We start from the raw sequence: 15,367 nt of genomic DNA on the forward strand, positions 1-15,367 counted from the left end.
TTATCAGATATTAATTTCTAAATATACTAATCCGTAAACCAACTACTAAGATATCATCGATTTAGAATCACATTGATAATTATCAGACGGTTAATGGGCGATATATTGACTCAATCATTTCATTTTTATTTTTTTTACTTTCACTCATCAATATAATTATCTGCCATCAAACAAAATAATTTTTCTAGCTCTACTTAAGCTAGTAATTTTGTAGTGTAAATCACAACTAGAAATACAAAATAAACCTAAGTTTTGAGGGTGCATGAACATAAACATTTATTTTATAAATATTCACCAATATAACGTACTTAATATTTCAAAACTAAAACATACTACATTTTTATCAACAAGAAGTGAAGACTCGTTCATTGTGATTCAGACTAGTTAGCTAGTATACCAATAAGAATTCCAAGTTCCTAACTCACAAATATGTATCAAATCATATAAGTAGCATCAAAATATTAAATAGAAATTCAGGGTTAATAAAATGTATTTAATATATTAAGGGGTAAAAATGTAATTAGATACTTCATTTGTCCACTTTTAATTGTCATGTTGCACTTTTCGAAAGTCAATTTGACTAATTTTTAAAGTGAAATTAGATTATATTAATTCAATATTTAAAAAAAAAAAAAATTAGATGTTCAAAAACTATATGAAAGTATTATAAATTGCAAATTTTTGCATATCAATATGATGAAAAAATATATCGTAAAATGTTAGTCAAAGTTCTTATCGTTTGACTCTAAAAAAGAAAACCATGGCAATTAAAAGTAGACGGAGGAAATAATTCTTTACTGATTAACAAATTATCCAATAATTTTTTTAAATAATTCACTTTTATACCAATAAATCGTTAAATATAAAGCTTTAATGCGCCAATACCAATAAATTAATTTTACCATCGACTTATCTTCGATTTTCAAACTTAACGAGCTTTTCATGGTCAGAGAAACCCCACAATATTAATAACCACGACTCACGAGAGCCGTAAAGACCATAGAATTGGCAAGGGGTGCTAGTAGTATAGCACGTGCAATTGTGACAATAATAAAAATAATATTCCCTCCGTCTCTAATAACTTATTCACTTTTGAATTGATGCCTATTAAGAAAATAATTAATTACATAGTGAGTTTATCATTTTACCCCTATTAATTATGAAGTGGATGAAAATTTCTACATTTTTCAAAATAATTAGTCATTTAATTGAGGGTAAAATAGGTAAAAAGAATTTGTTCTTTCTTGATTTGTCAAAATGAACAAGTAATTAAAAACAACTATACAAAAAAAAGTAGACAAGTAATTAGAGACATAGGGAATATTAGTGATGACGACTCACGAGAGCCATAAAGACTCATAGAATTGGCAGGGGGTGCTAGCAGTATAGCACGTGCAAATTATGACAATAATAAAAATAGGTCGGGTTGTTGAATCGGATTAAATGAATGAGTCTCTAAAAAGGAATTAGATACTTTCTCCGTTCATTTTTATTTGTCTATTATATTATTTTGAAATATCTAATAATATTTGTCTAGATTATAAAATTAATGAATAATCAACCATTTTGTATTTATTTTACCCTTGCTATTAAATACTGTTCATTTTTCAATGTTTATGATTAGGTAAGATTACCCTATCATTTTCTATTTTTTAATCTTTGTGTCAAGTCAATATTAAACAATTACTAACAGAGGGTCGATTTACATAAGATCCCTCCACATCTTTTAGCCAACACTTGCAATATTCATTTCTTCTTGATTGATTTTTTTTTCTCTCTTCAATGGCTACTACCAAAAACTCAATAATTGTAGCCATGGTGCCATTTTCTAGATTTACTCATATCAATCAACTCTTTCTTCTTTCTCGTTTCATCGCCGTCCATAATATACCGGTACACTTACTTTGCCTTCCTGAATTCAACAAAGATTTAAAACCGCGCCTTAAAGGTGAATCTTTTGAGATAGCAAAAAATATTCATTTTAATGACATTTTGCTTTCACAAGATGAATATAAGAGAAGCACTGAAGAAGATTACGATGATGAACGTATGCTTTCGATTGTGGAGTTGTTAGAAAAACAATCAGAGTCTCTTCAGAGAACATGCCTTGAACTCTCCATGAATACAAAGAAATTGGTCATAATTTATGACTCTATAATGAAGGACTATTTAGGTGATGTTCATACATTACCTAATGTTGAGACTTGTATTTTTCACTCAGGTTCAGCTATAAGCAAATACTCTCTCCTTCGACAAAGTATTGTTGTTGATGTTGGTAATGATGGTGATGATCATGAAAAGTTGCTTAAGCAAATGCATGAAGAGTTTCCGGCTATGGATAGTTGTTTTCCACCGGGTATGGAAGACTTTGAACAAGATTTATATGAGTGGGATTTCAACTCAGGAGAATTCATGATTTCATCTAGAGAAGTTGAAGGTAAGTACTTAGATTTACTTGCTAATGCGAAAAACAAGAAGCCCTTGTGGGCACTTGGTCCACTTCATATGTTGCTACAATCACATCATGATAAGGCTCCTCTTAGTCATGAATGTCTTGAATTTCTTGACAATCAAGATGTTAATTCAGTAATATATGTTTCGTTTGGTACGGGGACTAAATTATCACAAGAGCAACTAAATGAGCTTGCATTTGGTCTAGAAAAGTGTAATCAAAGATTTATTTGGGTAATAGGAAAAGGGGATCATAGTAATAATAATGATAATGATAACACGGTTGAATTACCACAAGGGTTCGAAGAAAGGGTGAAAGGAAGAGGAATGATGGTGAGAAATTGGGTGCCCCAATTGGAAATATTGGGGCATCCGTCTACTGGTGGATTTATAAGTCATTGCGGGTGGAATTCTTGTATGGAGAGCATTAGTATGGGAGTTCCAATAATAGCTTGGCCAAATGAGTGGGACCAACCCTATAATGCTGTCCTTGTAACTAAAGTTTTAAAAATTGGAATCTCACTTTGTAATTGGACTCATAAGGATGAGTTAGTGACATCTGATTCAATCGAAAAATCTATCAAAGTTTTGATGGATACAACAGAAGGAGAAGAGATGCGAAAGAGGGCGGTCGAGTTGAGCAATAAGATCAAGAGTTCCTTTAGTCCCGGAGCTGTGACAACCAAGGAAGTTGAATCATTCATATCCTATATTACCAAATAAATTTTGTAGCTTAACAAAGCCATTGCCATATTTCATCCTTTAATTTTAGGTTTGGTGATCTCTATCTTTTGTGTTTAATAAAGACGTATTAATCGTCATGGAATACTTAATCGTCTTTTTATATGTTTAGTAGAAATAATAACTTCATGTGATACAGGGGTTAAAAGAAGAACGTAACACTTCATATTTTTTTGTTAGTTAAACTAAGAAGCTATACTTATTTGTTGAACTATATCAATTTATTATTGACATGTGACATTGTAAGAAAAGAAAATTTTATACTATTGCACGTGAAATCGATTTAATGAACCTCTTATTTTAATTTAAAAAAGAAAAGTTTGATGACAAATCAAGAGTTTGACGGCAAATCAAAAGCTCTATTATTTACTTTCTTTAATCAAAAGATCTGCACCATATTTGGAGATAAGTAAATTTGTTATAATAAATTATAGAATTTATCATAGAAGGAAAATTACACTTTAAACTAACTCATTATTTAAATATTTTTCCTTTTTAAAAAAGTATAGTAATGCTGTATCATGGTAAACAAAAAAAAAAGTTACTAAAATTTCGACCCTACATTCTTATAAATTCATCACAACTACGTTCAATTTAATAACATTATTTTTCATAGAATTTTGGTGACAAAAGAGCAACTATTAAACCCAAAAATAATATTAAAAATGGCATCATACAAACATCAAATTGCTGCTCTTTTTATTTTATTTTCTCTTCTTCTTTGTCAAGCCAAAGGTAATTATTACGATATCAATATTTTAACATGTTTTTATTTGACAATATATATAATTAAAAAATCTTAATGATGTATATATTATTATTTTTAATTTTCTTTGATTGTGACTCTTTTTTTATTTTATTTTTTTAATGTAGAAAAGCAGGTGAAGGATTCAAGTGATATATGTGGCAAATTATTAGGGACATGTACAAGTAATCGAGATTGTAGCAAAAAATGCAAGCGTTTGGATTATTTTGTGGCTCTATGTATACCCAGTCTTATTTTTGGTCAGGATGATGGTGTTTGTTGTTGTGTTAATAGGTAAATATTCTCGTTTTACGAGGTGGAAATATTTATTTATATATTTTTCATAGACGACAATCGATTGAAGTATTTTATGTATTTTAACGATTGTTGTTTTTATGTTTGACAAAACTTATACGAAATAAAAAATTTTGTAGGTATTTTTTTTTTTTTTTTTTTGACATTGAAGTCTCTAGTGCATTCAAACACTAAAGAAGGGTGGTGCAACACCCTTGAACAAAGGTCTAGAGTGCGAGTCCGAGGAATAATAGGAAGAATACTCCTAGTAATTATAATGTTTCCTTCTTAAAATGTGTCGTATACAATATTAATTTAAATTAATCGGAGTAATTAAATACTGAATACCAGATGGTTATACTAGGAAAGAAAAGTGTTCTCAAAGAGATTTACTTAGCTATATTATTATAAAAGTTCTCATTCTAACTATGTATATAACAAAAAATAGAAGCATTATTAATTCCCAAACCAGGTAGAGCTTACACATACAAATACAATATTTGAATAAAGAATGAAAAAAATAGTGTTTTTTTTTAAAATCCTAATTAATGCTTGTAGAATGTACATATAAAAAGAACTTTAGTCTTCAACATGGAAAGCTAGCCTTAAAAAGATCCCATGAAAGATTTTTTTTTACCGTAATGTCCAGACCAGCTATTGCATGCCTCGAAGGAAGTTATTTAAGTAATATGTAGTCCATTAGCCAAAATCCCTTTTGCCAACTCTAACAAATGAAACAAAACCACAACAGTTGAAGTGGGTACACTTAATGCAATGAGCCCAACCATGCCCAAAACCAAACTTGGCCTTGTATCCATCAGTTGGGCTTGCAATAATCCCATTAACTCACAAATATTCGAATCGTAATCTACGTAAAGACTCTTCTCCCAATCCATCCATTCAGTAGGAGGCTCGTAATTCTTCTCTATCATCTCCATCTCATGGATTCTCTTTCGAAGGACTATTAAGTTCTTGTCTACACGACCAGAATCATTAGAGTTGTAGTTCTGATCATGTGTTTCTCTTCTTATTGCCATCATCGTAGTTCTTCTCGAAGCTCTTGATGACCTTCTTTTTGGTGAAAATTGTGAAGGAAGAAGTAGAGAAGAAGTTGATATTGATATTGACATTGACATTTTGTTTGATTTTTTGTGTTGAGGAATGAGTTTTGAATTTTGTTTAAACTTAGATATATATGTATTTATAGATATTGGTTTCATGTGAGGGTATTAAAGTCTTTTAGCAATAAGGCGTGAAGCATATATAGCCGCGTGAAAAAAGGCAAGCAGCCAACTTGATTGGTGCGCGTTTTTTTTTTCTTTCACTATTGAATTGAGGAATTGAATCTGTTTCATATTACTCGATCCTTATTGATTAAATACATATTTTAAAATATTTTTAATTAGATGTATATTTTTTTATTTCGTTTATATTTATTTGTCTATTTAGAGTCTTACATGTCTTTAAAAAATAATGATTAATATGATTATTTTTTAACGAAATTATATTTTTAATTAGTACTCCCTCTCTGTTTACTTTTATTTGTCGAGATTTTAAAAAAGATTTTCACTTGTTACTTGTCATTTTTAACGTACCAAGATTTTTTAAATTATTTTTCATGATCTAATAGTACTAAATATCAATTAATAGAGGCAGTACACCGAAAAAGTCATGTCAATTACTTTTTTTAATGATTGTGCTGAATCCAAACATGACAAATAAAAGTGAACGAAAAATAATACTCATATATAACAATAATAATAATAATTATTATTAAGAACATTTTTTTAAAGACATGTAATAAAAATATGACTATCAGAGGGTATAACTATAAAATTTTAAAATTAGAACACATCATTCCAAGATAGTGATTTCCTCATCAAATCATCAAAAGTCAACCCAAAGATTATAACACATTAAATAAAATTAAGTCCCTTAAATTGATTTCCAGCACTGATACAGGTGCATCTACAACCTTCTTTTTTATATTTTTTATTTAGTATATGATATCCATATTACAGTTTGATTAATATGAATTTGTGTCTGGTAGGGCCCTATTCAGAGGATAGCGCTCCATATATTTTTTTATACCCAAAACACAAATCTGAAACTTTTGATTAAGAAAGGTGCATCTATAATCGTTAAAAAGAAGAGTTATATATGTGCCTTCAAAAATCTATGGTTGTGTTATATAAATTTTTTGAATCTCGTAATCTGAAATTAAAAATAAATAAAATATATTATTTATTTATTTAATTTTATAGTCTTAAATAACATGTCACATGAAAAATAAAAAATTAAAGAGTTTATAAAGTCACAAAAGAAACATTTTTTTTAAACGAACTAAAGAAACAAATAAATTTTTAAAAAATATAATTATCAAATGATTAAATAATTAACAAGTTCTTCCACTTATTTTTCTTTTTTTGACAAGGTCTTAGGACACACTAATCATAAGAACATGAACAATTATACTAGTCTATGCATATATTTCTAGAATCAGTATAATTATTTTGACCATATCTAAATTATGGTACAAAAAAAAAGTTTCTAGAAAAAAAGACACTATTTTAAAACGTGAGAATTGGATTAAAAAAAGTTGTTTTAATTAATGTATAACACTGGAAATATTGAAACTCTAATCTAGAAGCTTATTATATTTGTTTGAACATATATAGGATGATAATGGGAAATTTGTGCATGGAGTTTGATCGTTAAAATCCCTAAAATTAATTTTAATTTTGTATAAAATGCTTATAATAAACAATTTGAATAATTAAAAATAAGAAAGAAGGCTAGAAGGCAGGTATTAGTGTGACTAATTATTTGAGAGTTAATTCAAATGTTTCACCCCCCTAGCAAAGACATAAATCGAGTTTAAATTTTATATATCGACAGTATAAAAGAAAATTACATAATTATATATTATTTATAAAATAATTATAGATAAATCCCTAATACAATTACTATTGATTACTAACCTCATAAAAAAAATGATAGTACCTTATTAAATTGCTTCACATGTCAAACTAAAAAAAACATCAAAAATAAAAGTATTTTTCTTTCTGTAACAACTTTTAAATTTTAATTTCTCACGTATCTTTAGTTTCTGATCATAGAATTTAGTAATATTTTTTAAAATTTCATATTAAATTAAAATCAGATATATAAATAAATTAAACCTGAGGAAACATAACTTAATTGATGCATTTTGGAGCACGCAATCAATATACTTCACGTTAACTTAATGATGTGACTAATTTGGCTCATTATTGGCTGTTTCTTCTTGTAAAACACGGTTTTGCCACCTTCCTTATTTCTTAAGACACATTTTTCCGTCTCAATTTATGTTGCGATATTTAACTTATCAGGGATTTTTTGTTATTATGATCTCAAATAAGTTAAATAAGTTCATATAGTTATAGATCCTCTCATTAAAGTTAAATTATTTTTGAATAAACAGATATTCTGTTGATCTCATTTTATCTGAAGATGTTACCGTTTGGAAACCTGTCAAAAATAATATTTTGTTACATTAGCATTATATTGACTTGTAAGATTTTTCGTATAGCTTTCAAATATGTATTTTGACTTTTGTACTCCATTCTCACATAAATTAAAATATATAGGAAATTCTTTATGAAATAGACTAACGATGATAAATAATCTTCGAAAAAAACAATATTCTCAAAGGACACAAAAAAATCCAAAAATGGCATCATCATCAACTTCTTCTATTCTTTCAACATCACATATTCTTCCAACCAAACCATTTTTTCCTCAAATAAGAAGATTATCAACAAATATAATAAGAACAATGACTACTTTGGCTATGAGAAGAGATGAAGCACATGATCAAAACTATTATAATGATAGGAATGTGGATGAGAACATGATTGTTCTTCGAAAAAGAATTCAAGATATGAAGATGATCGAAAGGAATTATGAGCCACCAGATGAATGGATGGATTCGGAGAAGAATTTTTATGGAAATTATAATGCAAGTATTTGTGAAGCCATGGGATTATTGCAATATTTGTTGATGAATACAAGGCCAAGATTGGTTTTAGGCATGGTTGTACTTGTTATATTGAGTGTGCCCACATCAACTATTGTTGTGCTTTTACATGTCTTCACGCGTTTGGTTTGAATTCAAGTTATGATGGGATCATTTATGATGAAATTAGTTATGATGAGATTAGTTATGATGAGATAAATTATGTTAAAATTATTTTTATTGAGTGTTTGGTTTGTTGTATTCAAAATAATAGGCTTTGCATAAATTTTAAGAACAATTTATTTGTTTACAAAAGTATCCTTTATAAATGTGAAAAGTGATGTATAAAAAAGATTTAAAAGGATATTTTTGTCATTTACTTATTTTATCCCGGGATAAGTTATCTCGGATTACTATATCAACCAAGGGGAGGGATAACTTATCCCGGTACTAATTATAATCCCGAGATAAGTTATATTGAACATGCAACCAAACAACAAATTAAGTGTCACTACAATTTAACCTCAGGACTATTTTATGTAATCCTTCACACCAAACGACCCCTAAGAGTTTACTAAAGGGGTTTTGGCTAATGGCAAGTATTCATATTAGTTAAAGCAACAATAAAAGAAAACAATAGAAGGGGATGAAGAAGAAAAAATGTTATTTTGATGAATTTTTTAAAATTAGTATATGGTTTTAAGATTGTTTTTTTTAATTATTTGAGTTATCTTTTGAAATTTCATTAATGTGAAAGTAGAAAACGTTCTTCGTTTTCGAGTGCATATATATGGTTTTAGAATTGATTCTTTTTAATTTGTTGTGATTTTTTAAAGTTCCATTCATGGTGTGAATTATTTAATTTTGTGCTAATTATTTATTCTATTTTGTGCGTGATAGAGTTGGACATTAAAGATTCATATTTTTATGTATGAAGTTTGAAATTTTATACCCGCAAATTTGAGGTTCAGTCTCATGTGTTTGAATTTAATTTTGAAGTGACTCAATATTAAATACTTTATAATCTTTAGTTATTAAGTATTTAAAAAGCGATCTTCCAAGCACTTATGCATTGGTATTTTAAAAGACGTATATACACCTGTATTGAATATTATATCAAATGATTAATGACGATTTAAATCTGTAATTTTTCTATAAAAATTCGAAGAATTGGTGTGAATCCATTACCTACATTGAAGAAAAAATCGAAGCAGGACACTTTACTGAGCGTCAGGTAAAATATAAGTCTTGAGGTACTATGAGTCTTTAATGTTACTCCCTCCGTCTCATATTATAAGTCACCTCTTTCTAAAAATAGTTTGACCATAATATTTGTCATTTTATAAAATTTACGCATAAATTACCATATTTTGCCCATTATACCCTTGATTGATTAATTAATTAATCTTGAAAATGTATTTACTTTGACTAACCTAGGAAATTTACAAGTAATTAATTTCATTGTACTTCATTCATTAATTAACTACTTTCTTTATTCACTACTTATTCTATAAAATTTGATTTTGAAAAAAATTATCAACAAACAAATTAAAAATAAAAGATGAAAAAAATTTCAAAAATAATCTTGAAAGTTGAAATTTCAACAAATTTTATCAAGGAAGATGACATTTCAAAAAGCTCAAAGGATGTAAAACTAGAAGACTCAACCAAAACATGTGAAGGCCAAATTGAGAAAAATCAAGATCCAAAGAAAGGAGTTATGCATCATTTAAATAAAAAAACAAATGATTTGTCGAACTAGAACTAAAATTCATTTGTCGTCTAATTTCATTATCAATAACATCATATTCAGAAGGAAAATTTAGATCAATTTGAAGTAATGAAATTTGAATATTTTGTGTTGTTGTCATGTTTGCTTTGAGGATTTATATATATAAAAAAAAAAACATTTTACACAAAATATATAGGAAAATTGAGGTGGGAAAAACTTGTTTTTAAATTTTTTTTGGATCAATTGGTGAAAAAATTTGGCTCCAAAAAGTAAAATCTAAAGTCATCGAAATGCATTTATTTTTGAAATCTAACATTTCATCATTTATTATAAAGTTGTCATAAACAAACATTAAATAAGGGCATAAGGGTAAAATTACCTTATTTCTTAATGCAAGTGTAAATGGAAAAAGTGACTTATAATATGGAACGGAGGGAGTATTAATTTATGACATAGTATTATAGTAAAATAACATAAAGATTATCATTCCATTGATTCATAAGAATTTGGTACAAAACTAAGCTGTTTCTAATCTTCATCTCGTCTACTTAGTACAAAGCAAATAAAGAATCACTAAAGTAGCTCATAAATAAATAAAAATTACAATATTCCTAATATTTTTCAGTGTCCTTGAGAACAATAAGAAAATCCCAATTCAAGATTGAAACATTTTAAGAAACAAGAGAACCCCAAGTCAAGATTTATCCCAAAAAAGTGTACATTTTTAAAAAAGTTTGAATCTTTAGGATGTGTTCTATGAAAGGAAAAATATTTTCTTAGAAAATGTACTCTAGAAAAGTTAGTGTGTTTTTGGCTTAATTTCTTGTGTTCGATACATAATAATAAAAAGTTACTTTAAAAATATTTGTATATAATTTAGACAAACAATATGGAAGATGGGGGTGGGGTGATAAAGTTGTGGGATAGTGTGATGGAGGCTGAGTGGACCGGTGTAGTGAAAATAAGATATGTTGAAGGGTAGGATGACACAATAAATACAGAATGTTATTTGTAGAATTTGTTTCTCCTGCTTTCATTAGACTAATCATTTTCTAGCTTGTTTTCTTCGAGAAAATGTTTTCAAAATTTCTGACCAAACGAGAAAATTGAAAAAGATCACCACTCAAATTTCCCCAAGAATTCAAAATCTATCTCATCACGTGTAGGCCCTAGTGATGACAACTCAAATAAATTCAAGATAAAAAAGATCAGTTTCATTTAAACTCAAAAAACATAATATAATATAGAGATAATTGTCAAAAACATCTTTAATTTGCAAATTTACTATCTCTAATATGAAATGTTTGCGTTATTCAAAACACATTTACATGAACTATACTAATTATTTATCAAAACACACCTCGAAGCTGACTAGATCAAGTATTTGAATATCATCACTAAAAGTCGTGTGATAACTTAATTTGCCCATAACATTTCATCCAGTACATGTCAAGCTGACTCATTACTTTCGAAACGTATTTTAATTAACAAATGATGATAGCTCGTATAAAAAATGCAAACACTTGATAGTGGATTTATTGATACGCGTACTAAGCTGGAAAAAGATGGTTAACTTATTTCTTTGCTTATTTGTGGAAGATGCTGGGAATTGATTGTACTAAAGCTAAGTGACAGCCAATGAATACTACAGTATTTATTTATTTATTTGTTTATGCATTTATCTTATCAAATAAGTATTGGAGAGATATATCACTAGCTTATGAGTTGCGAAAAATAGTGATTAACAGTGATTATTGATCGATTAAAAAAGCTCAATATATATACTAGTCATCAGATAAAAAATTAAACATGTTAATGATGGTGATTTGAAAAGAAGTTTCTCGACATCTTGAAGTAAAACATAAAGAGAGTGTCGAGCATAATTATTGTGTCACCACAAATTCTTTTTTGTTTTTTTTGAAAGACTAAATATAATTAAAATGTATTGTCAAGAAGTGTTAAATTAGGTCTTAGGGGTGTGAGTTAGGCCTAAGACCTAATTTAACAAGAAGATGATTATCACAAGTTGAAGTTCAAATAAAAATAACTTAAATCAGACATGTATCTTAATTTAGTGAAAAGTAACTGAATTCAATCATATATCAAATGTGCATAAAGTTTAGACAATAATAATTAAACCTCAATCATATAAGATTTCAAATACCACATGTTTGAAGTAATTTTAAAATGGATAAACTTATAAATTTTATGCACAATGAATATCCCTTAAATGATGATCCAGAAATCATGTATTTATGCACTTCAACCTTATCATCCAATAATATTAATACAAAATAAAATGTAACAACATATTCTACAAATTATTAAGTTGATGCAACATGTTGTATTTCATAAGAAAGGTTAATCAACGTCCTCTATTAACACACTTCCAATGGAGTTTATTGTACCACACATGCTTTGAATTCTTAAAACACATAAATTGAATTGTTTTGGTAACTAAATTTTGTTGTATGGTCACAAAAAGATCACTCCCCACCTCCGCGCTTTCTAGCTGGCCTCTATTTATATACGCTCCTTCCCTAGGCTTCTCAATTTCCTCCCCTTTTCTCTTAAAAAAAATAAATTTTTAAGTTAATTTTTAATTAAAAGATTCAAAATTAATATATATAATACCTTAAATATTATAGTGTAGTTTTTTTTTATCGAAAAGGTTTAGATGAACCCCATACAATCTTCTAAGTCCACCTATGTTTGAGAATAAATATTATTCATTTCATGTAAGACCCTGTTTAGATGAAACCGCTCCTTACTAAATTCTTTCATATTCGGAATTTGAATTTGAGATCTGTAATTAAAGGAGAAGCTACCTCATCCGCTTATGTTCCTCTCTCTCCTTTTATTTTGCCAAATAAGGCCATAAATGCCCCCTCCATTTTCAAGATTTCTTCTTATCCCATCTTTAAGCTTTTTCCCTCTTTTTTTCTCTTAACCTTTCCAATATATATCCCTTTCCTACTTTCTTGGTTCTCCTCACTTCACATCTTTTAGCCCTAAATCTCCTCTTATCTCTCTTTACCAGCCTACAAATCAAACATACCCACTAACCCCTTTTCTCCTTGGAGAACCCTTATACACATTAAAGGTAAAAACTTTAATCTTTTTTCTTGAAAACAGACACTTGATTCTTGATTTTGCCCTTAAAGGTGAAAGCTTTAATCTTTTTTTCTTGAAAACAAACACTTGATTCTTGATTTTGCCCTTAAAGGTGAAAGCTTTAATCTTTTTTCTTGAAAACAAACACTTGATTCTTGATTTTGCCCTTAAAGGTGAAAGCTAAAATCTTTTTTCTTGAAAATAAACACTTGATTCTTGATTTTGCCCTTAAAGGTGAAAGCTTTAATCTTTTTTCTTGAAAACAAACACTTGATTCTTGATTTTACCCTTAAAGGTGAAAGCTTTAATCTTTTTCTTGAAAACAAACACTTGATTCTTGATTTTACCCTTAAAGGTGAAAGCTTTAATTTTTTCTTGAAAACCAACATTTGATTCTTGATTTTGCAATTTAGAGATATGGCTATTGCATACCCACATTTCTTTGGGTCTGAAAAAACCAAGAATTTGAAGCCATCTTTGATGGTTACTCCTACCCCATCACCTGTCATTTTATCCCAAGATGAGTTAAAGAAAATTGCTGCATATAAGGCTGTTGAGTTTGTTGAGTCTGGCATGGTTTTGGGTCTTGGAACAGGGTCCACAGCTAAACATGCTATAGACCGTATAGCAGAATTGTTAAGGATTGGGAAATTGAAGAACATTGTAGGAATACCCACATCAAGTATTACCCATGAACAAGCTGTTTCATTAGGGATACCTTTATCAGATTTGAATGCACACCCAATTCTTGATTTGGCAATTGATGGTGCTGATGAAGTTGACCCACAAATGAATTTGGTTAAAGGAAGAGGGGGGTCATTACTAAGGGAGAAAATGGTGGAAGCTGCTTCTAAGAAATTTATTGTTATTGTTGATGAGTCAAAATTGGTGAGTCATTTGGGTGGAACTGGCCTTGCTATGCCAGTTGAGATTGTACCCTTTTGTTGGGAATTTACATTGAGAAGGCTTGAGATGTTGTTTATTGAAGCTGGTTGTGTTGGGAAGCTGAGAGTAGTTAGGGAAAGTAGTGAACCATATGTTACTGATAATGGGAATTATATTGTTGACTTGTATTTCAAGAGTGATATGGGTGATTTAAAGGAAGCTAGTGATGCAATTTTGAGGCTTGCAGGTGTGGTTGAACATGGGATGTTTCTCGATATGGCGACTACTGTGATCGTTGCAGGAAAGCTTGGCGTCTTCGTGACTAATAAGTAGGATCAAGGTTAATGTGATCATGTGTTCTTTTAGCAACCTTAGTTTTCTATATAAATTTTGACTAAGATATTAGGATATGTAAGTATTGGTATTGTAGCAATCCAATTGGAGAAGTCTTGCTGAACTATTTATGTGGCAAGGACAATGTAGGTGCATTTGCAAAAAACTTATATATTGAATTATTTGGGGTATTTGCCTTAAATTTGCAATCTTTTTGAGAGAAACTTGGTGACATCTTTAAAGAATGAATGTTTCATGCTACTCACCACTTATAAGTGTTATTTTTTCATGTCATGCATTTGCTTGAGTATACTTAGAGTTTTGATCAATATTAGTCTTTGTATTTTTCGTATTCTTAGATTTGTATTCCTATTGCTTGATTCTTTAGCCTTGATTATTGTATTTTCTTGTTGTTGTTGTCATCTTTTTCATCTGTTTTGAGCTGAGCGTCTATGTGTTAGGGGATCAACCCCCATTTTACTATATTGAATGGCTACATTCAATGACTATAACGAAATCTCAATGCTGCAAAATAGAATTGTTTTAGTTTGATTTAACACTGGAATTGGGAAAAACAAAGTCATCCAGGAGGGGATATTTCATTTTGACAACAAACTTTCATTGTGAAGGCATGGACTCCAGATATGGTATGAACTGTATTCAGTTCCTATTTGGGTGATGTTACCTGGCCTAGATTTCAAATACTGGAAAGTGAAGACCTACAACTTTCAGTAAGATTGGAAGCTTCGTAGACCTATTATGGTTGATAAGAGTACTGAAAAGAAATGGGAGAGGGAGAAAGTAATGTTCCAAGAGTAGGCTCACAAAGTGGGGGTTGGGGAGGGTACGAGTTTATCCGGACCTTACCTCTACCTCCTCTAGCTACCTTAGTGGTAGATATGTTGTTTCCAATAGGCCGAGGGCTCAAGAAGACAATCCAAAGCAGTCCCAAAAAGGAAAGTAATGCAAGTACATGAAATAACAAACACTAACAACAATAGCAGCTAGTAATAGAACAGAAACTACAACAAAACAATACGATGATAATCGAGGTATATATAAGAAACAAATGAAT

The 15,367-nt window shown here is 29.3% G+C and overlaps 3 protein-coding genes across 3 annotated transcripts; 2 read left to right on the plus strand and 1 right to left on the minus strand.

Annotated features, from left to right (window-relative positions):
• The first annotated feature begins 1,782 nt into the window (after positions 1-1,782).
• Positions 1,783-3,423, plus strand: LOC125813418 (zeatin O-glucosyltransferase-like). Its single transcript, XM_049492922.1, has one exon. It carries the CDS (start codon positions 1,783-1,785, stop codon positions 3,172-3,174), a length of 1,392 nt encoding a protein of 463 aa, XP_049348879.1. The 3' UTR covers positions 3,175-3,423.
• A 1,444-nt stretch (positions 3,424-4,867) lies between these two features.
• Positions 4,868-5,384, minus strand: LOC125813402 (uncharacterized). Its single transcript, XM_049492905.1, has one exon. The coding sequence runs from the start codon at positions 5,365-5,367 to the stop codon at positions 4,912-4,914; it is 456 nt and encodes a 151-aa protein (XP_049348862.1). The 5' UTR covers positions 5,368-5,384; the 3' UTR covers positions 4,868-4,911.
• Positions 5,385-12,975: 7,591 nt separating this feature from the next.
• LOC125813385 (probable ribose-5-phosphate isomerase 2) lies at positions 12,976-14,528 on the plus strand. Its single transcript, XM_049492886.1, has 3 exons — positions 12,976-13,063; positions 13,187-13,404; positions 13,464-14,528. The coding sequence occupies exon 3, from the start codon at positions 13,492-13,494 to the stop codon at positions 14,290-14,292; it is 801 nt and encodes a 266-aa protein (XP_049348843.1). The 5' UTR covers positions 12,976-13,063; positions 13,187-13,404; positions 13,464-13,491; the 3' UTR covers positions 14,293-14,528.
• Positions 14,529-15,367: the final 839 nt, after the last annotated feature.

This window comes from Solanum verrucosum, unplaced genomic scaffold (genome assembly GCF_900185275.1).
Source record: "Solanum verrucosum unplaced genomic scaffold, falcon-dt-bn FXZP01000203.1, whole genome shotgun sequence".
Lineage (NCBI taxonomy): Eukaryota > Viridiplantae > Streptophyta > Magnoliopsida > Solanales > Solanaceae > Solanum > Solanum verrucosum.